Source organism: Urtica dioica, chromosome 8 (assembly GCF_054948205.1).
Source record: "Urtica dioica subsp. dioica isolate 48M chromosome 8, U.dioica_male_clone48M_v1_H2, whole genome shotgun sequence".
In the NCBI taxonomy this organism is placed as follows: Eukaryota; Viridiplantae; Streptophyta; class Magnoliopsida; order Rosales; family Urticaceae; genus Urtica; species Urtica dioica.
This window is the reverse complement of record NC_142763.1, coordinates 26771687-26796531: the sequence shown is the minus strand read 5'-3', so window position 1 is coordinate 26796531 and position 24845 is coordinate 26771687. Positions and strand designations below refer to the sequence as shown.

Here is a 24845-nt window from a genome sequence, read left to right as displayed (position 1 = left end):
TGCTTCCACAACAAAAAGATCAGCCGATCAGAGAGAAGAGTGTTTGGATTTCGACGAATCGATGTTTAGGGTTGTTGAATGTTCGTTTATATTTTAAATTGTTTGTAGATGAGTACGTACACATGTAGTGTTTTGATTTTGATCAATCTGTTATTCTTTTATATGGGATTTGTTTGAATATCTTTGTTTTCATTCTTTTGTTTTGTATTATGCTAAACACTAAATGGTTATAGACACGAGGATAACTGTAATGAATAATTATAAACCAATATATATACTAATAACATAATATTAAATATTATAAACAATTATAAACGTATCTGTACAAATTAAGGAAATAAAATAGAGAGAGAGAGAGAGAAAGCGATAAAACTTAGGAAAATAGAGTCAATGGTATCATATGCTTGAGATAGATAGAGAATAAGTGTAAAATAAATAAATTAGTATAGTGCAATAAACTATTATAAGCAGTTATAACTACTGCGTTGCCTACGAATTAAGGAATATATACAGAGATAGAGTATGGGTGGCAATTTGATCCGGACACGAAACACAAAAAGATTATAATACGGTTTAAAATGGATTTGGATTTCAATAAATGAGTCGGTTCTTAATTAGATCTAACACATTAACACGATTAAATAATGATTTAAAATGACACGATTACGGTAACACGATAAAAAACCGATTAACAATATTACAATTCGCAATAACTATCATCTCATAATAACGTATCATATTCAATTTTATATGATTTTAATTCAATTCAATGCACAATCACAATAACTATCATCTCATAATAACGTATCATATTCAATTTTATTTGATTTCAATTCAATTTGTATCGAAAAATCACAATTCACAATAACTATCATCTCATAACAATGCATCATATTCAAATTTATTGTATTTTAATTCGATTCAATTCACAATCACAATAACTATCATCTCATAACGTATCGTAATTAATTGACTCCGAATGTCTAAACACGATTAAAATACGATTAAATATCAATTTAACGACTATTAAACGGTTTAATTTAAACAATTATATATATGTAAAAAAATAAACGATCAGATTTGTATCTAGATCTCAAACACGATTAATAAATGATCAGATTTAGTTCTAGTAATTATTTATGCAAACATGATTAACAGACATGAACATGAAATTGCCATCCATTAGGAGAGTAAAGTCAAATATTTTGAATGAATTTATACAAAAGAGACTATTTGCTAATGACAAAGATATATCAATATCAATCAATATACCATTGTAAAGTAACTTAGATATTAATCAACATAAAATTGTTGGGGAATCAAGTGCGTATCAGACACGAACAATCGCTCTGATACGACTCGTTGGAGACGATTCTCCCATATAACCATATTAATGCGAAAAAATAATTAATTACGCTGATCATAAGCTAATTAAATTATGGTTATAATTAACAAGATCTACTTATATTTAATTAATTTAATTCACGAGAGCATATTTATCAAGCAACCGATTTAAAAAAAAAACGAATACTTACATTGATTTTCGGTTCAGCTACAGAACGCTCCTAAACCAATCGCGTACTCCTAGTGTCGTCTTGATGAAGGACTCGAGGATGACACCTTAGTCTTCCGAAACGTAATCTCCGAGACGAATAAGAAAGATGAGTGGGCATAGTCTTTATCACACTAGATGAGAAACATGGTGTTTCAAATCTCGCTCTTATTTTACTAAGAATGGAAACGAATTTCCGAGGGGAGGGAGAGGCAGAAGTGCACGGCCAAGGGAGGCTAGAATGCACGAATTTTTTCACAAATTAATTGCTTATTTTTGCCTTCTCATGAACCCCTATTTATAGTAGTAAAATGAGATATTCAGGAATCTTCCAGAAATATTTTATTTTCTTTTATTGTGTTCACACTAGTGGATTAAATCTAAGTCATTGGATCTCAACAAGTGAATCCTATTTTTTCTCTCATCCATCAGATCAATATTTATGAGATATTATTCTCTATTTAAATAGAGAATATTTTATTTAGTGAGATAATAAATGAGAATATATTATTTCCTTTAAATATATTCTCTTAAATACTTTCCTTTAAATAAGGAAAGAATATAGGACAATATCTTATATTATTCTCTCTCCTCTATTTAAACAACTAAAGAGAAAATATTGGTAAATACCAATTTAAAATTTTCGAACTTGGTGGCACACGACCAAGGTGATTTGCGCAATCCCTAGTGCCAAAAAACCTAATTCGACTTTTCCATGTGTGCAAAGCCCAATTGCTTAAAATCCAATTAATCGTTTATTTACTTGGTCCAACAATAAACAAATAATTAATAATTGTTTATTTACTTGATCAAACAATAAATAAACAATTCTACCATAAATATTTATTTAATTATGCGAATACTCGTTTTCCAAAATTAATGTTGTCAATCACAATTACAGCAAGTGAGATTAATAATGATAAACATTATTATACGAAAATTCTTATCCGCCTTTATCAGAGCCGAATCGGGGACTATGGACCTAGTAATAGAAGCTTAACAAATCCGATGAAAAAGACGAAATAGTTTTTTTCTCTTTTTCCATCGATTCGTCTAATCTTGGTCAAATACTCCACTTTGTAAGCCAAGACTGAACTCTCCTTTAATACTAGAATTATATTTACTCATCGTGACGAGTGTCCACTGATATAGTCAGTTCGTGATCAAGATCCTCCAGGTTCAACCCGTGTCAAGAGAAGTCAATTTTTCCGTTATACTTCTCTTGATACATATCAGCCCTAAGCATTGTTGTTTCCCCAGCGAAAGATTCTTTCGAACGTTACTTACTTCGAAAGTGCTAGCAATCTATCGGTTCTGGAATCAACCCTTAGGTGAGTGAACATTAACCTTCTTTCAGGAAGGCTGAATTCCGTATCTGTAAATCACTTCCCACTCGAATCATGCTCTGAGAGACTCCCAAGACATAAGCTGTGATTAGCATGGATAGCCTTTTAGCGAATGAGTCAAAGAGCTCAGTAACATGACCCAGTGTCCATGATCACTTCAGGATTCAGATCAAGTCTCACTGTGACCATCATAGCGGCCTCGGTTAGTGTGTCGTAACGGTCCTTAAACGATACATCTACAAACAATACCTGTCAAAGTCGTACACTTGCCACAAGTGTATAATGTTCCCACATAGTGATCAGCCTTCACCTATGTGTTCCACATATATGACTTTAGATATAGTTTTCCAGGCGTATATCAGTCATCGACCTCGTTTTAGCTCACCGCCCGAACTCAGGTGTCCAACACGTGGCTCAGTTTAATACGGAGACTATGGAAGATAGTTGTTATTGATTCTAATTGTTTAGAAATCAACCCACTAAACATATAATGCTAATAGAGTAATCTTATTATTGAATTTAGTAATCATTTATTCATTATCTTCAAGTGGGCAATATTCCCAAAAAAATATGTTTGTAAATAAGAATTTGTTGTAATTAATAATTTTTTTTTATTTTTTTTTTAAGATTATACCAAAATTTTATTTTATTTACTATTTAGTTAATTAATTTACTTTGAGTCTGATGGATTATATTTTTTTTAATAAAATAAAATATAAACTATTTAAAAAAAAAAGAGTGGGTTATTGAGTTATTAGCTTAATTTTTTTAAATTTTGTTGAGATATTTTAAATTTTTATGGAGTTTTGAAATCTAGAATATGAAGAGCAATGTTTTTCTCATTTATTTATGGGAGCCCGAGCAAAATAGCAAAGTTAAACGTTGTAATTGTCAAAATAGCCAACTTTTGGTTTATTTTTAATGTGTAGCCAATATACCACATTAACAGTAAAAAATACAAATTTGCCATTCATTTAAATAATATCAAATAAAAATATTTGGAAGATTCATGCGTCCAAAAAAGAAAGAAATGAAATTGGAATCGCGTGAATAAATGCCAACTAAAACAGATCCACCGTGATAAATGCATATCTAACAAATCCACCGTGATAAATGCTTATATTTCAAACACGCAACCAAACCTACACTGCACGAGAAAAAAATTAAAAAACAAAGTCAAACAAAAAAATTTGAAGCGAGACCGACGATTGAAATTAACAGATATTAACAGAAATTAACAGCAATTAACATAATTGAAATCGTTCCATACATGAATCAAAGAGTGAAAAATCTTCAATCAAAGCTCTAATTTAACATCTAATTTACGTTGAAATCAAATTAAATAGGAAAAAAAATTATTGTCTGCGATTTATTGATACAAACAGATTAAATACAAAGGACCAACACCAGATCGTCAACATCAATTAACAAGAATTAACAGAAATTAACATGATTGAAAACAAGATCTTTAATTCCTGTACAAATATCAAACATAAAAACAGATAACAAAAACCTATAAATTGTTCAATACCCGATTCAATGAGTGAAAAGTCGTCACTCAAAGATCTTGTAAGGGACAGTTCTTCATTCGTAATTGTTGAAATAGACAAATTTTCTATCGACATTTCTTAGGGTTGGTTTTTTCGGTGGAACAAATGAAAATCGAGGTCAGATTTGAATGTGTTTATTGATGAATAAGACTCTTCATATTAAACGTGGAAATTCTGTTAAACAAGCATTAAAAGTGGATCATTGGTTGACTTTTTCATTTGGATTCTTTCAGTTTATATAAAACCAACGTTTAAAAAAAAAAAGGGCAATTTAGGTAGAAAAAACACGTCTGATTTGCCAGCTCACCCATATTGGTTATTCTGCAAAAGTTTCTCAAAGGTTAGCTATCTTGCAATCTAAACGTTTAGACATGGCTAGTTCGTCTAATTTTTCTTTATTTATTAGTTTATATTTGACCACTTGTTTATCAAATGAAGCGTATTTTTGTTAAAATAGCTCTTTATTAAAATAAAATAAAAAAAAAGACTAAAATAGCTCATATATAAAAGGGACCAAATAAGTTAAAAAGCCAAAAAAAAGTGTAAAGAAGTAGGTCATCAATGAAATGAAAGTACACTGCAAGTTACAACATGTTACACGCAGCGTTACCGTACACTCGTTCACACGAGATAACGATCTCTCCACTAAGACGAAGAAAACTCGCCGTCGCGTATACGACATCTAGTGCGCAGGTTAAACTGTGCGCATACCTAGCGTATGTTATATACGACCTCGCGAATATACATATTGTTTTATATCTAATTTTTTTTTATTAGATATAGCTGTTGATTGCCGAACATGTTTCCCGTATAATTATGCATTAAATAATATTGTTTCTCTTCGGAAAATTGAATAATATATAAGCATTGGAAAATAGAATACAAGAACTTGTGTTGGTACTTTGGTTCATTCTTTTCACGCTCTTTTCGACGAAGAGAGCCTCTCGATTCAGATCACCAAAATCGAACCCTGAGATAATTTCCTTTTCCCTATTCTCCGATAAACCACACGTGAATTGATTCACACAAATCAATCGAAGAATCTTTCAAACCCAGCAGCGATTCTCCTAGCCACACATATTATCTTCTCTTCTCTTCTCTTCTCACCGCACTCCAATATTAGTATTATTATTATTATTATTATTTTCTCGTGATTCAAATAGGAATTCCTCGTCACTCACTCACGCGTTCTCTTGCTTCTTCGTGGCGGTAGTGTTTTTGTCCTTTTGCTGTCGTTCCTGGTGGGTCTAAGGGAATGGACGTAAAAAATTCATCAACAACATGCAGTGAGTAACTAGGCACGTGGGTGAAAGTTGGGGAAGAAGAATAAAAAGACAGGTATAGAGAGAGATAGAGTTAGATAGAGAGAGAGAGAGAGAGAGCGATAATGGCGAATCAGGTTGTGAGAGTGAGGAGAGAGACGATTGAGGCATGCATGACTTGCCCTCTCTGCAACAAGCTCTTCAGAGACGCCACAACCATTTCCGAGTGTCTTCACACGTGTGAGTATATATACCTAAATATTCACAACTTGTATTGGATTTTCTCTCCCGTCTTTGCTCGATGGTTTAAGCCGATTTTTTTTTCTTGCCGTGTAGTTTCTTGTTTTATTTTTATGATTTGGGTCATATTTGATTTTTCTCATCTGGGTATTTATTTATTTATGTATCTTTAATCAACGGAAGTTTAACTTCTGTCGTACTTTTTTTTTTTTGGGATGTGGATATTTTGGTGGTTCTGATATTTGATTTAGAAGTTACTGTACATGGTTCTTCATGATAGATTAAAAGAGATTTTGACTAATTTGTTTAGTGAGTGCTATTGATTGAACTATGTACAAGCTTGAAGATTTCCCTACCATGCGTTTTCTGTTTGCTCTTTTCTTTACGTGAACATTTTGTTTACTTACCGTTTCCCAAACTGTTGATGCTTTCCTTCTTGGTGCTTCCATATCATATAATTCCTGATTATTTCTACCAAAGAGTTTCCTCTGTAACTGTAACTGTGCTATTTTTATCTCTATCCAGTTTGCAGGAAATGTATCTATGATAAGATATCTGATGAAGAAATAGAGAATTGCCCGATCTGCGACATTGATCTCGGCTGCGCTCCGTTAGAGAAATTGAGGTAAACTCTATGCTTAAGAGCACTTTCGATGATCAGATTTTTTTAGCAATGGAAGGGAGGGAAAAATAAATGAAGATGAGAAAAACGATAGTTCCGGGTCAACCGCTTAACTACATACTAATTATTACAATCACCCCACTCCTGAGATCTTATCACTAAATTCTATCGAAGTACGAACTGATGCAAAAAAAAAAAAAAAAGAAGACGATGGTAGCTTATTGGGTGATTCTGTCTTTATATCATATTCTATAAAGATTCTGTTTTTACAAGATAGTGTGTTATAGCGTTGTTTATTATGATGTTTAAGGCCGGACCACAACTTGCAAGATTTAAGGGCAAAAGTGTTCCCGATGAAGGGAAGTAAAGTAAAGACGATTGAAAATGAGGTGGCAACTACGCTGCCTGTACGAAGAAAGGAGAGATCGCTCTCTTCGTTGGTCGTGAGTACTCCGAGAGTATCGTCACACTCTAGCATGACCGGAAGAAGGACGAAATCGGCCTTGAGAAAGTCGGGTGCTTTACGAGGCTCCGGTTTTTCGGTCGACAAAAACGTGAAGAAAGAGGAAGGTTCCGCGGGAGACAATCCGGAAAGTTCAAGCTCGCCCGAGAGTAGAGACAAGTTCTCTGCTAATGCTAGGGAGGTACATATGAGAGGCTGGCAATTTCCTTCATTCGACTTTTACCGATGAGAATCTATTTTATTTTTTGAGTTTTTTGTTTCTAATTTTTGTTTTTGCAGAGTTCTTTATCTGCAGAACCTAGTCAACCATTTTCGAGTAAAGAGCGCGAGAACGGTGCTGAAGCTCGGGATGGAAAATCGGACCTTTGGAAACCATTGAATTGTTTAGTGGAAGTGGCGAATAGGACCAAGTCGTTGAAGTCCAATGCACGAGGGTCTGAGAGTAAGAATGAAAATAAACACAAGTCGAAAACTGAGGACGAGAAGAACGCGGATCATCAAGTCTCTCCGGAGAATGTGAAACCCAAACGGTTAAGAAGGGTTCGCCAGAAAAGGGAAGATTCTGTTGGGGAATCGTGTATTTCACACCAAGCGGTGCTAGACGCTGCAACTGCTACCGGGAAGCTTGAAAAAAGAATCGGGCCAATTTGGTTCTCGCTTGTTGCTTCTGAAGACCAGTGAGAAAGCTTTTTTTTTTTTTTTTTTTAAATTTATTTATTTTATTTCCAGTGTTTTCTTTGCAGAAGTTATTTTGTTCATCATAGACTTTCTAATTTATAATAAATTGTTTCAGGGAAGGATGTACTCGTTTGCCTCAAATTCGCTCCAGCTACTTGAGAATAAAGTGAGTTTTATTTATTTATATTTCTTTAGTTTAGTTTAAGCAAATTATGAAGTAAAACTTTTGAGTGTATTCCTACTTCAGAAGATTTTCTGTTTTACATCAGATTCTAAATGAATTGGTGCTGCGAATGTTTAAAAAAAAAATATTCCTGGCTGCTTTAATTTTAAAGCTGGTATCTATATTGTTCTTGTCAAACCTTTTCACAAAGATCATAAAAGAGTGAAACAAAGTCCACATCATGTTGCTTGAATCACTTTCAGTGCTTATGTCATTTTTTTTTTCATTTTTATATTGGAAATACAACTTCAACAAAGGGAATTCAAATTTTGCATGAATTTTTTTTTCTCAGTGCTTTTGTTTCTGTAGGAAAATTCGACAAGTTTTCAGGTCAAGCTTACTGTCATGGTCCTTGTGGTCAAGTTTAATAGCCATGATTCTGTTTCTGAAAATATGATATCAGTACTGAGTTGAAGATCTTTTTTTTGCATGTGCCATTAAATTAAGACTTTAAAGCCGCTGTCAATTGGTCATATAATAAAGAAATGCATCCATTCAACTTAATCTTAAGCCAATTACACTATGACTTCAAACATGTGGGAATATTTTTTCGGTTATTCCTGATGTGATTCGTTTTACTTTGTCACAGGGATGGAAATTTACCTGTTTCGTTTATCCAAAAATACTTGATGATGAAACTGGAACTGAGTAGCGAAGCTGAGGTGAGCTAATTACGGATTCTGGAATGTTTTGCGAAAGCCTTAAAGTGTTTGTTCTAATAAAGGAATCTTTCATATGACTAGATATTCAGATTCCAAACTGATCTTACATGATAGTACAAATATGATTTACACTTAATACATAGCGTCATCAAATAATAAACCATATTATGCATTATTTTTCTTATTTATCACTTTTTTAATATATTATACGTATCAAATAACCCCCCTCAACACAATTCCTTGGTGTTCACATTAGTCAGTATGATCTTTATTGTTGTAGGGTTGTTCCACAAATACTTAAAAAGTAAAGCACGTTTGGTTAATGGAATAATTACAATAATAATGATGATAATAATAAACCTTGTTTAAAATCTGAGGCTGCCACGTGTATTTCCTTAAAACTTAATTGACTTTATTTAACGGTGCAACGGAAATTTAACATTAGGTATTTTTTGCCGCGAAAAAAAAGAAGAGTTATTTAAGTGTATGTTTTCGAAAACATTAAGTATTTATGCCGTCACTTCCTATGATAATATTAGTATATTAAGATCGTTATGGGAGTGTGGTTGCAGGTAGAGATAAAATGCATGGGACAGGCAGTGGTGCCGACACTGCAGCTGCAAAATCTGATTGATCTTTGGCTTCAAACAACGGCATCGGCGCCCCAAAGAATCCCCGCTACCATCGGCTCTTCCGCCAAGGATTTCGTTATGGTCTTGGCTTACGCTCGAAAGCCAACCCAGTCAACTTGATCGGTTCATCATCCACAAACACTTTCCTTGAAACAAATATTTTATTATTCTTTTCAAACCATCTGTAATTATAGTTCGTAAGTCAGTCGATAACGAAAGCAGCCCGTGAATCCGTTTATTGCTCTCAATTTCAGCATGGCAGTTTTATTTGTGTCTACTTTTTTTTTCCGAACAGACAACGATTGAAGTTTGTGCTGGGTCAAGAAGGGGTCAACACAACAATGCATGAAATTAATTATAGACAGCCGCCGTTTATGCATATGGAGTTTGGAGTAATTTGTTATTACCATAAAAGGAGTGTCAATTGATCGTACAATGGATTCATATCAGATCTCATGGATATTGATATACTTGGTATCCAAGTAGTCCTTTTTCCAGTACAAAGCGTGTATCAAATCATATGCCAAAATGGAGAGTGGGAAACGACAATAAAATAATCCCGAAAACGATACACTTGCTATATAACAGCGCAAATGATTCGGAAGAGTTTTTTCAGCTCACCAACATCATTGGAGAATGGTGGTTTAGACTTAAGATCGAGCATTGAGGAAGAGGTAAAAAGCACCAAAGTGCAACCACTAACAACCATTATTATGTCTTAAGATCAATCGACTGCTATACAGCGAGTAACCAATAATTCTTTAACTTTCAATTTCTCTTTTTCTTTTCTTGCTTTAAATCAATATGAAAAAAGTCTTTATTATCCTCACATCACATTAAAGTCGGAACACTTGAAAAGTCCAAAAGACCAAAGAGTTAGGTGCCATTGGATTGGCAGGACGCTTTAAAACTCTCGGGACACACATGAAAATCTTAAACGCCTATCAACTGTTTGTGGAATTGCTGGCCATGACATACACGGACTGCCAAGTTTTACTTCCATAGTGTTACATCAAGAGTTCTACTGACTTGCACACATAAACATACAAATTATTGATTTTTTTTTCCTAGTCAAAACTTCAATCTGGTGACCAGAATTTAAAGATTAGCAAAATTGCTCCATCTACTTCATATTGCAATACAAATAAGGGGGATACTGTATTTCATCGCATTTACTCATTGCAAATCACTGACCCGTCTCGGGTCCTCTACTTTGGGGATAAGAGTGACCACAGTATCATTAATGGTGGCCACCTCGTCCCCGTCGTTAAGAATCCCAAGGCAGGTCTTCAGGACCGACTCGCCTACCACGTCCCAATATCTCTGGTAGAAGATCGCGGGAAAGCCGTCACTTCCCGGGGCCTTAATAACATCCATCGCGAAAAGCGCCTTTTTCACCTCCCCTGGCTCAAAAGGGCGCTCCAACTCGACGTTCAAAGCCTCCGAGATCCTAGGCTGTACGCCCGCTGAAACTAACTCGATTCTCTGCGAAGAAGGCCTCGCTGAAGAGAAAATGTCACCAAAGTAACCAGAGACGATCCTCTCTATCTCAAAGTCTCCATTGTGCCATTCCCCGTGATCGTCCTCCAGTCCTCTGATAGCGTTCTTCTTCTTCCTAGCCGAAGCCTTGCGGTGAAAAAGCTTCGTATTCTTATCCCCGCACCGCATCCAGGACACTCTGCTCCTCTGTCTCCAGAACAGCTCCTCCTTCAAAACTAAGGCGTCAAGCTGTCTCTCCTCCCGTCTGAAGGACTCCATACAGAAATCCGGGCCCGATCGTCCCGCAAGCTCAACGATCTTCTTCTGCTTCTCAATCCTGTCTCTGATCTCTCTGTTCCTTTCTCCGCCCCAGCGGGAGAGGCTCTGTCTGCACTGACAGATCACTTCAGCTAAGCTCGGACTCTGATCACCACTCTGGCCCGACCCCCAAGCTCTACGGATCCGCTCGTCACACTCAGGCTCACCAATCCAAGACTCCTCAAAGAAGAAACGCCTCGGTCTCCTGCTCCGCCGGCGATCTCTGAAACCCGCAGTGAGCAGAAGAAGAGGTCTATGGTCCGAACTCCAGAACCTCAAGTGTCGAACAGTGGCCGAAGGGAAGAGATCGCTCCACTCGCGACTCGCAAGGCATCTATCCAGGCGCTCCTCTAAACTTCCTCTGCGCCAGGTGAATGGGTCTCCCTCAAAACCTAAGTCATGGATGTCGCAGTCCGAGATCATCTCTCTGAAAGCAGATAACTGGCCGGGGCCTCTGTCTCTACCTCCTCTAATCTCTGAGTTGGAGGCTACTTCGTTCAAGTCGCCCCCAACTAACCAAGGGCCCGTGAAAGAGCTCCGGAGGTGACGAAGAAGCTCCCAAGTATGTCTCCTCTGGGCACTCACCGGATCTCTGTAGATCCCCGCAAATCTCCAACTCTCGCCTAACTCGTTAACCAAATCTCCCTCGATGTGATATCTCGAAAACGTCCCGAGTAGGAATCTCACAGGCTCTTTCCAAAGTAACATCAAACCTCCACCCCTACCAAGACAGTCCACCGTCATACAACCATCAAAACCCAGCAACACTCTTACCCTTTCAGCCCTCTCTCGCCGTAGTCTAGTCTCCGATAGAAAGATAAAATCAGGACTATGATCACGAACGTGCGCAAGGAGGGCTGACCTCGTCCCGGGGTTACCCAATCCCTGGACGTTCCAAATAACGCCTATCATCGCGTTCGGCGGCCCTCACTCTCGAGGGGCGCCGCTCTCTCATCAGAAACAACTAAGGTCGAATCTAGTGAACTAGAAACTTCCAAAGTGCGAGTAGCAGAAAATAAGACTGTCGATCCTAGGTCATGTGTGGCTGAAAGTAAGTCTCTATCCCCTAGGTCATGAGCGTTAGGGCAAGAGGAGCTAACCTGGCTCGTCTGGGTAATGGAGGAAAGCCCCGACTTGGTCCTTGAGAAGAGAATCCCCTTGCTGATCTCTCCGCCACCTGCTTCAAACATGCGCGCCATTTTCTTCACGTTGCCAATCCTCATCCCCTCGTTCGATTTCCTTTTACCAGGTCCGCCTTCGCTCTCTCCCGCCACCACATAGCTCGTCACCGCCAATTTTCCCGCCACTATAGTGCCGCTCATCTTGCCCGGTTTGGATCCAGGGGGTCGTGTCTTCGTGATCCCACTAGCTGCCTTTGTGGTAGCCCGCCCCAAAGTACCCTGGACTGAATGAGGAGGGGGCCCACCAGAGCCAAAATCCGAATTGATTTGGGGCCCAGGGTGAGCACACGGGTTCACAAGGGCTGGCCCAACAATAAAGCCATTTCCCAAGTCAGCATTCCTCTTCCAATTGGGCTTATCCTCTCTCGGCCCAGAAGGGTTTTCGAAGCCCCCCCAGAGTCAACAACCTCATTAGGGTGCATGGGCCCCAACTTTGGCGCAAAGCCTGCAGAGTCAACATGTATATCCTCCATCTCACCGGCTCCTTCTCCAAAGCACGTACTATCTTCAGAGCTATCAGCTTTTCCTCTTTTTCTAGAGAGCCTCACCAGCTCCAAAGACTCCAAAGAGACGTTGGCTTCAGATCTCCCCAAAACCGCCTCAAAACCCTCCTCTTTTTGCTTAGGGCAGGTATTGCTTGCCTCTTTCGGGCAAAGAATCCCGGAACCCAAAGAGATGCCCTTGTTCCGGGCGTGGAGACAACGCGCCTCGACCTTCTTCTTCGTCGGACCCGGCGGTGGAGAGCCCCCAGGCGGCGGACCGGCTCTGGCAGACGGGGTAGCAGATCCCCTCGTCTAGATCTAATCCGCGTCGTCTCGGGCCCAGAAGTACCCTCATCAGCCTCAGCCGTCGTCGCCACACCCACCTTCGAAGTGCCACCGGTCGTCGGGGTACCAGGCCCAGATCCGGTCGCCTTGCTCGAAGCCCTAGCTGGCTTAGTCGCACCCATCTCCATCGCTGAGACGCTCTCCGCCCTAGCCGGCTCAGTCGCACCCACAGCGCGGTTATCCTTCGCCGAACTAGTGAGATCCCGGCTGGCTCCCTTCGAAGCAGTCCCGGTGGCCGGTGGGTTCTCCGACGCGCCTCGCGGTTCCGTCTCAGCGACCATCGGCACTGGGTCTTCATTTTCCGGCATCTCGCTCTGGGTCTCGCCGGGTTCCGCTACTCCTTCCTTCGGTGGCGATTCCCTCTTCTTGTGCTGCTTCCCGCCTTCGTCTCCAAACCCGCCAGGCCTGGCCTTCTTTCCCCTCCCAGAGGTATCCACGGAGTCCGAGTCCGGGCCGGCCCAGCCCTTCTCACGCCGAGATGTGACGCCCTTGAAGGTCTAGGTGTCCAGGTTGGATTTGTTAGGTTGTTCTCCTCGCAGCCAGCTCCCGTACAGGGCCTCATCGCCATTGTTGTTGTTCTCGTTTCTATCTTGGCATTCCGGTTCTCCGTGACCGAGTCGGCCACAACCGAAGCAGAAGTCGCCGAGCTTCTCATATCGGAAAGCAGTCCAGGTCTTCCATTCATCAGCTCCCAATTTGATAAACACTCCCCTCATCAACGGCTTCCCAATGTCGATGGCGACACGGGCACGGATAAAATCGCCACATACCCGACCTTCCCTGGTTTTATCGACTTTTGAGACCCTGCCAATTTTCCCTCCGATAAGCTCACCCATTCGCGCCGACCTGTACTTGGCGGGGATTCCATGGAGTTGGACCCAGAACTCAACGAACCGGAATTCATCCCCGTTGTTCTTCTCAGTCTCGGGATCACTCAAGACTAGAAGGGCCTTGTCGAACGTCCACGGCCCCAAGTCCCACACCCGATTTTTGTCTGCCGGCTTTTCAAACCGGAAACATAGAACACCTTTCCCGTGATCGCTGATCTCAAGCGTCCCGTTCGTTCTCCAAATTTTGGCCATGACGGTCTTGAGTGCTCCGGAGTTGTAGCCTTTACTTCGGAGCAGCCTCCCCAAGAGGCAGTTGGACAAGTCCACCGCCGCGCTCTCAAGATCTTCTTCTTCAAAAACCATAACCTCTCCGTCCTCTTCCTCTTCGATGCCCATCTCCGACCATTTGTCGCACAAGTCGTCCATACTCAGGGTAGAGGAAGACAACCGGCCACGCACTCAGACAAGTTCTCTAGAGAGAAAGCTGAGACATTGCTGTATCACCAATTCAGTTTCTTCTTCGTCTTAAAGCCTGCAAAGCTCTTAGAGAGCGAGAGAGTTAAAGAAGTGATTTTCACTTCTTTAAGAGAGAGAGAGAGTTAAAGAAGTGAAAATCACTAGATATTATAGATCAGATTCAAAAGTGAAATCTAATCCAACCCTACTGGTTAATTACTATCGATGAACATATCTTTAACCTAACCCTTTATATATTCAATTTGAAACTATGGCAAAAATATTAATTTTTTTTTTTTTGAATTTCCTACAATTTTAACTTGAGTGCACTTCGAATAAATGGTCAAAAATCATACGTGGGATAATTTATTAAGGATCCACTTACTTTATTACAGTGATCCCATTAAAGCAAATTCATTAGGAAAATACTAATTTAAATAGTTATAGTGGAGTATTTTTTTCAGTTCCTCGTGATCTCGAAACGATGTACCTTCGTGTCAATGAATCATGAAATGAAGTCAGTTTTCCATGTATGTAATATTTGAATATATATAGTTTACTTCTCGCCCTCTCACAAATGTACTATAATTTGTATATATAAGTTAGTATACATATAATATGTATGCAAACAAGTTTGACTTGTCGTTACACCTTCATTTGGAATATACTCTTTTTTTTTTTTTGAATAAAACGGATTTTCCATTAAAATTGGGTGAAAAACCCATAAATACAGGATAAAGACACCTTAGCTCATGGATCACCAAGACCTAAGTCGAAGTGAATCTAACACTAAGTTCCGGTAAAAGCACGTATGTGCAAATTTCCGACAACAGGAAGGATTACAAGCACGAATAGAGCACATAAGAGGCTCGTTCAAAAACCCAAGGATTGGCGATGGAAAAATCCAACCAACCTCGGTCCGATAGCCACGAACAAGATGGCTCTTCAACCTGCATAGATCAAAACCTAACAGGAAATCCACTACGGGAAAAGGAGATGCGGCTACCCCGACTCCAAAGCAAAACATAACACAACAATACCAATTAAACTTCCTACAAGCAAAGAAAGGGTAAGCAAGACAATGTAAAAGCAAATAACAAAAACAAACGCTTAAACCGAGGAAGCCATCCACAAAAAAGACCCAACTCAGATCTGCCGGATCTGCCACCACACGCAATCCAGGCTCCCCGCGAAGCCTCAGAAGGCGAGGACCACCCGAGAGAGAGAACCAACGCCGGTGGAAACAGCCAGGCGCCAAGAGCCGCCGCTTCAAAGAGCCCGACGCAGTCAGCGGTCGCAGAGCAGGAGCCCGCCGCCGCGCAACGTCGACGAGATGGCAGGGACGTCCCGAGACCCGGCGAGAGACGCTCGTTGTGACGAATCCGAGGCTGAAGAATCTCGACTTCCTCGCCGGAGCGGATAACCTCCGGAACTTGGTCCTTCGCGGTTGCGGTGACGTGCTCGAGAACATCGACACCGTGGCTGAGCTCGACTCGTTGACCGTTCTAGAAGTCTCCGGAGCGACGCGCCTGAGAAGATTCCCCGTCGGTTTTTTCGAGAAGACGACTCGGATCCGGAGCCTGAACCTCGCCGGGTCTCGGGTTGAGTGGTTTCCTTCCCTGTCGTTCGAGAAGCTGATCTTGCGGGGCGAGAGCCGGGGTCGAGAAACGAGGCGGCGTGAGGACTCACCGGCGGATCTGGAACGGTGGAGGCGTGTGAGCTCGACGGGCTGAGAAACCAGAGAGATGGAGATACACGAGAGCAACGCCAACTCCCGTGAGGAATCGCCCTCCCCCCCGGACCGGAGCCGTGACAGTGACGGCGTCCGAAATCCAGAGGGGCGGCGGCAAGGAGAAGCTAGGGTTTTCAGGAGAAAAACTTTTCGGGAGGAGAGAGGCGGAGCTCACCGAAGATGATTTGGAATATACTCTTTCATCTCAAGCTTATTTAGGTTATGATATGTTCAAAATATAGACACACATCATTTTTGTTTTAAGATATGCATAACATCATAATCTATAAATTTATGATGCAGTCCCTGGTAGTTTATAATTCTTACTTTTTATTTTATTTTTTTCCTCTTGGTGAAATATTTGATTTTTTTTTTTTTTGAGTAGGGGCACTATCGGCCAAGATTACATGATATATTAGCAGTGCAAAGCGCAGGTGGCACTATCGGCCAAGATTACATAGTAGGTGGCACTATTAGCCAAGATTACATACTTATTAGAATAAATCCTAAGGGGCATGCATTTCTGCATCCCATGGGGGCTTGAATCCATGACCTCTCCGTCGAGGTGAGTGTGGGATTACCGCTAGACCAAGCTAGCTACCACGTGAAATATTTGATTCAATCCCACTTTTTTCTGACCTTTTTCCCATAAAACTGTACTGTAATTACATCATATATGTATGTAATAGAAAAAAGTACAAACGCTCACAATAGATTAAATCATAAATCTGAAAACATTAAAACCGAATTCCGCTACCAAAGTTTTGCACGGTTAGGCAATTCATCTTCGCAAGGGCATAGTGGTCACGGCAACGAATTACCTTGACCCAGCGAAAGGGAAGTCCAATAATAAATGAACACGTGGGACCAGTTGGCGAAATGACCATAAAAATATCTCGCGCGGTCAAGCACGCGCTGTTAACACGCGTGGTCTTAGTACTTTTTTCTTTGACGTTAAAAGAGTGACAAGAAGGTTACTATAAGGAAAGAGGGTTTACATGAAACTAGCAAGAACATCGCATAGACCGAACCCCATATTGCAAATAAATAAATGTAAGGTTAAAAAAATTATGAGATGAAGAGAAGAGAGAAAAAGAATCTAATAATAAAGCCAAACACATCAGAACCAACCAAACCAATTATCTCTCTCTCTCTCTCTCTCTCTGAGCTAGGGTTTCAACTTCGAATCCAACTTTGTGTTGCTATTCACGGATTTGGATACAAGTTTGGTTCTGAAGCAGAAAAGAAGACTCACGAGGTAACCCAAAACTCAAAGGAGAGAGCAACAAATGATAGTTTTAGTGCTAATTCCTTTGGTTTGATCGAGAAATTAATGTTTTATTATTATGTGATATATAGAATAAGAAGGAAAGAGAAAAGTTGTGGATCGGAGATTTGGTGAGAAAACATAGACGAAAAGAGAAGTTAGAATTAAATAGATTTAAAGAAAGAAAATGGGAATGTTTTCAAAAAAAAAAAAAAGAAAGAAAATGGGAAGAGGAAGAGTAGAGCTGAAGAGAATAGAGAACAAGATAAACAGACAAGTGACGTTTGCGAAGAGAAGGAATGGTCTTCTCAAGAAAGCCTATGAGCTTTCTGTTCTCTGCGAAGCCGAGGTTGCTCTCATCGTCTTCTCTAACCGTGGAAAGCTCTACGAGTTTTGTAGCAGCAATAGGTAAATATACTATATACATCCTCTACACACGCACACACACGCATATATATATATATATATATATATATATATATATATTTTTTTTTTTTGAGGAAACGTGGTCGGTGCCACGAAATATCATAAAAGCTCTCACGTATGGCGGAGAAAAACCGTGGTTACAAGGATAAGAATGGAACAGAAACCAACGGTAAAGAAACAAAAACTAGAGCAAACAGGGCCCTAGGAGGCCGTGCGGGACCTCAACTCGCGATCATCGGCCCGAATGGCCTCTTCCGAACAAGGCGGGACTAAACCCAGCCAGGTCGAGGACGAGTGATGGTTAACCGCATATCGCGCAAGATTATGCGCAGCAACATTACAAAGATGAGAAATATGCATAATGGGAAAAACCTCCAGCTCCCTCACCTCTCTGAAGATGCGGTGCAAAATCGTCCCAAGCTCTGTCGCAAGCGTCACACCCTCATCGATCATCCTAACCACCCCCAGGCAGTCAGACTGGATCTCCGCTCTCCTGCCACCGACGCTGCGAACTAGCTCTATGCTCTGGAGGACAGCATACGCTTCCGCAAGCTGGGGGGAGAACCCCCTAGCCAGGAAAAGCGTCTGCGAGGCGATCACCTCTCTGGTGTGGTCTCGAACTATACAACCGACACCGAAGCCTCCACGGTCGCGAGCGAGTGCCGCGTCAACGTTAATCGAGAGGGTCCCGTCCCTGGGGGGGGTCCATCTGGGGGTCGTAGTCATCCTAGTGCTCGAAGGAGTCTCCCCAACCGTAGCCGCTCTGAACTCGTCGAGGAAGCTCACCGTCCACTGGACTAGTTGCGGCTGGCTCCAAGCTGATCTCCCGGCCAAGACATTGTTCCTGTGGTTCCAAAGTTCCCAAATAATAGTAATGAAAAGTGCATGGAAACGAACCTCAAGGGTCTCCGTCGCTCTGAGGATAGCGTCGAAAGCATCGCCGTCTCTGAAAGGCGGAAGAATGTGGCTGAAGCCCACCTCTTTCCAGACTCTCCTGCTCCACCTGCAACCCCAAAACGCGTGGAAAACAGTCTCTCTCGCCTCCTGACAAACAGGGCAGCTGTCGTCAGAGGTGATCCTCTTCTTGGCTAGGACTGCTCTGGCCGGGATTTGGCCTAAACAGACTCGCCAACAGAAGAGTTTCACCTTAGGAGGAACTCTCAGCTGCCAGAACTTCGTCCACCACTTCTCCATCACCGTCGGATCTGAAGAGCTGGCGGCCGGAGTACTGGCACTCTCAATCGCGGCGCGGTAGCCACTCTTGACGGAGTACTCTCCGTTCTCAGTGAAATGCCAGCGACGCACATCAGGAGTGTCCTCACCCCCACACGGAATGCTCAGGATCGCCGCAGCGTCCTCGTCACCGAACATCGCTGTGATAAGATCAACGTCCCAGCTACCGTCGGGTCTCATGAGCTCAGCTACCCGCATATCGGAGGGGATCCAAGGGGGGTCAATCCAGGTGGCCGGTCTGTCCCTCGGAACCCAACTGTCGCCCATGACCAACACAGACTCCCCGTCTCCGATCCGCCATCTTGAACCGGACAGAATGATCTCACATCCCCAAAGAAGACTGCGCCATATGGAAGAGCTACACGAACCAGGGAGAGCCGTCATAATATCACCGTCGGGGAAGTAGCTCTGTCTAACACACACGCATATATAAAACTATTCTTTTTAGCATATATAGACATTGTACCTCCAAGATCTAGTTAGATTTATATATATATATTGCTCTAATCTGTTGCTTGATCTCACCTTGTTTTACATTTCAACACACTCCTTGAACTAGCTTTTTATTTGTGGAATATTTGAAATTTAATGGAATTTTTTGTATGTATTTTTATTGCCGTAATTTTTTTGATCTGAATTTATCTAACATTTTAAAACACTCCTTTAACCCTTTTTTTTGTTTTTTTTTTTGTTTTGTGTATGTGTGTGTGGAATATATGAAATTTATATCGCTTTTAATTTAAGGCTTTTTTTTAATAATAATTAATAGTTCATGTTTGTGTATATATGTTTTGATTAGATCTTATAATAAACAAACTAGCTTTTTTCCTGTGTTTTTGGTGACCTTATGTTTCGTTTTGGGATCATCACTTTAGCAATAGATCTGTGGAAAAGTGAGTGTTTCTTTTTTGTCTATATAAATATACACCCATCTTGAAATTTTCCCTTAACCTCGAGATTCTGGATTTTGATAGATAATATTTCTCCAGCTTGATTTTGAGTAGAATAACCAGGCCCTTTTTAATTTTATTTTAACTATATTGTTGGATAAAAATGTTAATAATTAATTATTTTATTTAAGATATATAGTTTATGATACATATATATATATATATATATATATATATCTATATATTTTACATAGTCACATAAAACAGGCACTTGTATATGTACACAAAGCTGTAATCCGTAGTATCTATTTTGACTGGAAAGATAAACTTTACTCCATTATAACTTCTTGGTTTAAAAAAATTTAAATTAGTATTTATCTTTGCACATGCAATTGTAATACGCAGAGAAGACTCTCTCGGATACCTAAAAAGATCAATGAACCTGTGAACAAAAACTGAAGGCCTTGCATCATGATTGACATTTGACCTGTACTTATTATTTACACTTTAAGATATTGTTATTCACTGTAGTGTCTAATTTTAGACTTACGGTCCATAGCTTAATATTACCATTAATTACAGCAAGTTTTCATTAGATCTCACACTCTTCTGAATCCCGTCTTGTCACTTCTGATGAAATCTTTCCGTTGTTCGTCAGTCACGTTCTCGCTTTATGCTTTAGCTCAAACACAGTTTAATTTTAACATATAGAGAATATTGATTTTTTTATATCATTATTATACTGACTGAGCCTTGCGCTAAAACAGCTATACAGAAATTAATACAATTAAAACATGGTTTTTGAAGCAAGTTACAGACTTTAAATATCATAAGAACTGGAGACATTACTTTGAAGTAATTTGCATATATAAGACTTGAAATGTGGTATAATATATTTGGTGTTTGTATGTATGTGTATAGCATGCTCAAAACCCTGGAACGGTACCAAAAGTGCAGTTATGGCGCTGTGGAAGTCAGTCGACCTGGCAAAGAACTCGAGGTCATTTTTTAAAATATATATTGTTCTTCTTGCAAATGATATATATATATATAATATATATATACACACACATTAATATATTAAATGTATATATTATTAGATATGGGGTCGTTTCTTGACGTGATGTGTGTACTGTATAGCAGAGTAGCTACAGGGAATACTTGAAACTGAAAGGTAGATTTGAGTCCCATCAACGAACTCAGAGGTAATTATTTATATAAATATATATTACGTTAATAAATTATGCAGCAGTCTGTAAGAATATTTGATTATTGATTTAATTTTTTTTTGGGCAATTTTGTCGCCGATTCATGTATATCTGAGTTTTCTTGACATATGTGGCGTCACTGTAGAAACCTCCTTGGGGAAGACTTGGGTCCTCTAAATACAAAGGAACTTGAACAGATTGAGCGTCAACTTGAGACCTCTCCCAAGCAAGTTAGGTCAACCAGGGTAACCAACTAAACTGTATATATATATACACATACACACAGTATATGTATGTGTACATGCATGCATTTTTTATATTTTTATTATTATATGTTTGTATGTGTGTGAGCGCTTTGTTTTATATTTTGATTACATTTGATGGTTTTGCAAATATATTAGATCAAAGTTTAGAATATTTAATAAATCAAATATTTTAATCCATTTTGCAGACCCAATTTATGCTTGACCAGCGTAGTGATCTACAGAGCAGAGTATGCTTTTACATTGACATAACCCTTTATCTTTTTCAGTACCTATATATATATATATATTATACTGAGCATTTAAACTCCTTTGTATATTTGACATATTTGATTGTCGTATAACTGATCAAATGCAGGAACATACGTTAATAGAAGCCAACAGAGCCTTATCAATGAAGGTACCGTCTATATAATAAAGCAAAATATATTAATAAAAAAATGATCCCGGCCCAAAAGTTCCTTATTTGAAGAAAATTAAATTTGAAGGAGACTAGGAGGAAAAATCAAAATTATCTATTGTTTTTGAACTTTGAAGAGAGAAAGAAGATAGTGAGAACATAGAGACGTGTAGTGTAGCCTTCACTTGTGTGGTTTTTCTTGGATTTTTATATTCCTCTCGTTGTCTACGAAAATTGAAATATCGATTGTACTTGTACATTTTCTTTTCAGTTTTATCTCAAATATTTATTTTACTCTATATTTTTTTTTTTCCTAATCCAAGCACCACAAGAAAAATCCAATAAATTCTCATTTTTTTTTTCTCACGGGTACCAAACAAACCTTAAAGCTAAATGTCTTTACAACATGCCAGCTTGTTTAGATATCTCAATTGAAAAGAAAATTATGCAACGTAACATAAGTTTATGATTATCAGCTGGACGAGATCGGCGCTAGGAATATGAACTTCCGACAATCATGGGAAATGAGTCATCAGAATGATCATGAGCAAGACATGTCGTTCGGCTCTCACCACGCTCACTCTCAAGGCTTGATGTTCCAGCCTCTTGACACAAACCCTTCTTTGCAAATAGGGTAATCATTTTATGTTTATCAAATCACTTAGTTGTGCGTTTAAATTTTATGTAATGTGCTTCTGACATTTTGAAACCTGTTTAATTAGGTATAATCCGGTGGCATCGGAGGAAATTAGCGCAACAAATCATCAACCTCATCATCATCAAGTCAATGACCTTCACTCTCCCTCTGCCTATGCCTCACAAGCGCCGGCGCTAGCGAGTATCGCGCGTATCCTCGTCAAGGCTCGCAATTTCCTCGTTTTTCAGGTCAATTTTCTTTTTTTGCAATTAGCGATGTAGTTATTACGGCCGTGAATTTTGTGTTTTGTTGTCAACATTGGACACGATATTGTCCTGGGTTTGTGATTCTCTGATACAAAATATTTAGTTGAAAAACCAAATTTGGTATGACTTCGTTTGAACCGTGCTCAAAATTGAAATTTGACTTTGTGTTGAATCTTATGGTTCAATTCTGTGTTGGCCTGATACTGCAATCTTTGAAAGAGAGGTTAGCAGCGAATTAGGTCAATTGGCGTAGAGGATGAATTCCTTTATTCTTGCTGGGGGATTTGGGTTTAACAAAACAGCTGTATTTTTTTTTTTTTTTTTTTAATAACCATGGTGTCCGAGTTAAACCCTACTATAATCAACGAGGTCCTGGCATTATTGACCGGGAGACTACCCCAGCGGTTCCTATTGTTGCGTTCCAGGGACAGACGAGGATTCAAGAATCTCCCTTACCACTAGACCAACCCCTTGGGGTTATTTAGTTATCTTTCTCTGACCTTTCTCTCTCAAGACTGATCTAGTACGATTTAGGTTGTATCTTGCTTTGGTTTTTCCCAGTTTTTTATTTTTTATTTTCTCTTCATTTTATGTTATTTAATTTCTTCTAGGAAAAAAATGGTGTAGAGGATAAAAATCCAACGGTCAGTGTTATTGTACAACCATCTACACTATGTGCTGATTATTGGTTCCGATCGCCACTTGCTGATTTTGTGTACGTAATTTTTTCTTTGTTTTATGCAGCTTCTGTCCAGCAATGAATCGTGATTCTACACGATAGCGTGTTACTCGTCAATTGATCTGTCAAACGATCGTGATTCTACTTGCCTACCGTGCTCTCTCGTACACTTCTGTCAAGCACCTCTAGTTTATTTTACATGTTATTCGTTTTGCTTTGTTGATTGTTCTTTTGTTGTTTGGATTCGGCTCGTGTCGATTCTTTCCTTTCCTTAGCTTATTTGGAGTTTAGACAATGGAAAAAAAAAATGTAATAGTTGGTTGTATTTTAAAGTATATTTTAGATCGACAATGAGAACTATGCATTTATGTTTTGATTATCTTTGATTTCTTTCTTTATGTCTCTCAATATTTCATTGATAATTAATTTTTTACCTCATCAACTATATATATATATATATATATATATATATATATATATATATATATATATATATATCTTTTTTATATTTTTTAAGGGTTCGTGCCAAATTTATATATTTCAAGAGATAAATTTTACGTAAAATTATTATTTATGATGTCAAAAATCATATGCGCATAGCGCGTTTCCGTTACTTTAAGTAAAACATGTTTTCCTAAGCTACTTTTAAACTTTTTGGTTTGTTAATTTTTCATTACTTCTATTTATCTATCAAGATACCAAACTTTTGGCTTTTTATTTACTTATGTCAATTTTTTTTTTTTTTTTAAAAGTATGTCATTGACTATATATTTCTTTAAAATGTTTGCAATTATTATAAGTCTCTAAAAAATTAAACTCCCTAATTATTATGTATGGTTGAAATATTTGATATCTTAATATTCATTTATAACCTCATGCATTGAAGAAAAATTTGGTAAATTAAATCATACAAATTTTAATTATTTACTGATTACAACTACAAACACCACGTGCGAATCACGTGTTTCAGACTAGTGTATATATATATATATATATATATACACTATTTAACATGACCCTATTGACCTATTCCTAATCCCCTATCTTATTTTCTTTAAAATAAATAAACAAAATCCAGACTTTATAAAATCTTTAGAATGTATTAGGAATAGGTCAATAGTGTCATGTTAAATAGTGTGTATTACTCTATTGGCCTATTCCTAATCCACTATCTTATTTTCTTTAAAATAAATAAACAAAATCCAGACTTTATAAAATCTTCATTTTCCTTGCCGACCTCTTTTTTATTTTTTATTTTCATTTCCAGTTTATGTTCTAAATTTTATTTTCCTTACTTTTGTCTTTTATTTCTATCAATATTAATTGTAATATTGCTAACACATGCATCTCCAACTCGCGATCCGTGGGGACAAAGAACTAGACAAGTCTCTCATCAACAAGTCCTCCAAAGAGTAGTCATGTCGCTGTTAAGATGATGATTATGATTGTGCATTTTGTTATAATTTTATGTCATATGTTGGTTAGTTATAGCATTGAGATACAGTGGGACTGTATACATTTTG

General features: G+C 38.9%; 3 protein-coding genes across 3 annotated transcripts; 2 read left to right on the top strand and 1 right to left on the bottom strand.

The window, feature by feature from the left end:
- The first annotated feature begins 5796 nt into the window (after positions 1-5796).
- On the top strand, positions 5797-9507 carry LOC149388733 (E3 ubiquitin protein ligase DRIP2-like). The gene is made up of 7 exons (XM_089623357.1): positions 5797-5950; positions 6476-6575; positions 6883-7216; positions 7315-7712; positions 7829-7879; positions 8526-8598; positions 9171-9507. Exons 1-7 carry the CDS (start codon positions 5836-5838, stop codon positions 9348-9350), a joined length of 1251 nt encoding a protein of 416 aa, XP_089479483.1. The 5' UTR covers positions 5797-5835; the 3' UTR covers positions 9351-9507.
- A 4025-nt stretch (positions 9508-13532) lies between these two features.
- On the bottom strand, positions 13533-14291 carry LOC149388732 (uncharacterized). The gene has a single exon (XM_089622505.1). It carries the CDS (start codon positions 14289-14291, stop codon positions 13533-13535), a length of 759 nt encoding a protein of 252 aa, XP_089478631.1.
- A 3236-nt stretch (positions 14292-17527) lies between these two features.
- LOC149388731 (agamous-like MADS-box protein MADS2) lies at positions 17528-23411 on the top strand. The gene is made up of 9 exons (XM_089622504.1): positions 17528-17728; positions 20791-20869; positions 21013-21074; positions 21223-21322; positions 21529-21570; positions 21699-21740; positions 22217-22374; positions 22463-22625; positions 23388-23411. Exons 1-9 carry the CDS (start codon positions 17544-17546, stop codon positions 23409-23411), a joined length of 855 nt encoding a protein of 284 aa, XP_089478630.1. The 5' UTR covers positions 17528-17543.
- Positions 23412-24845: the final 1434 nt, after the last annotated feature.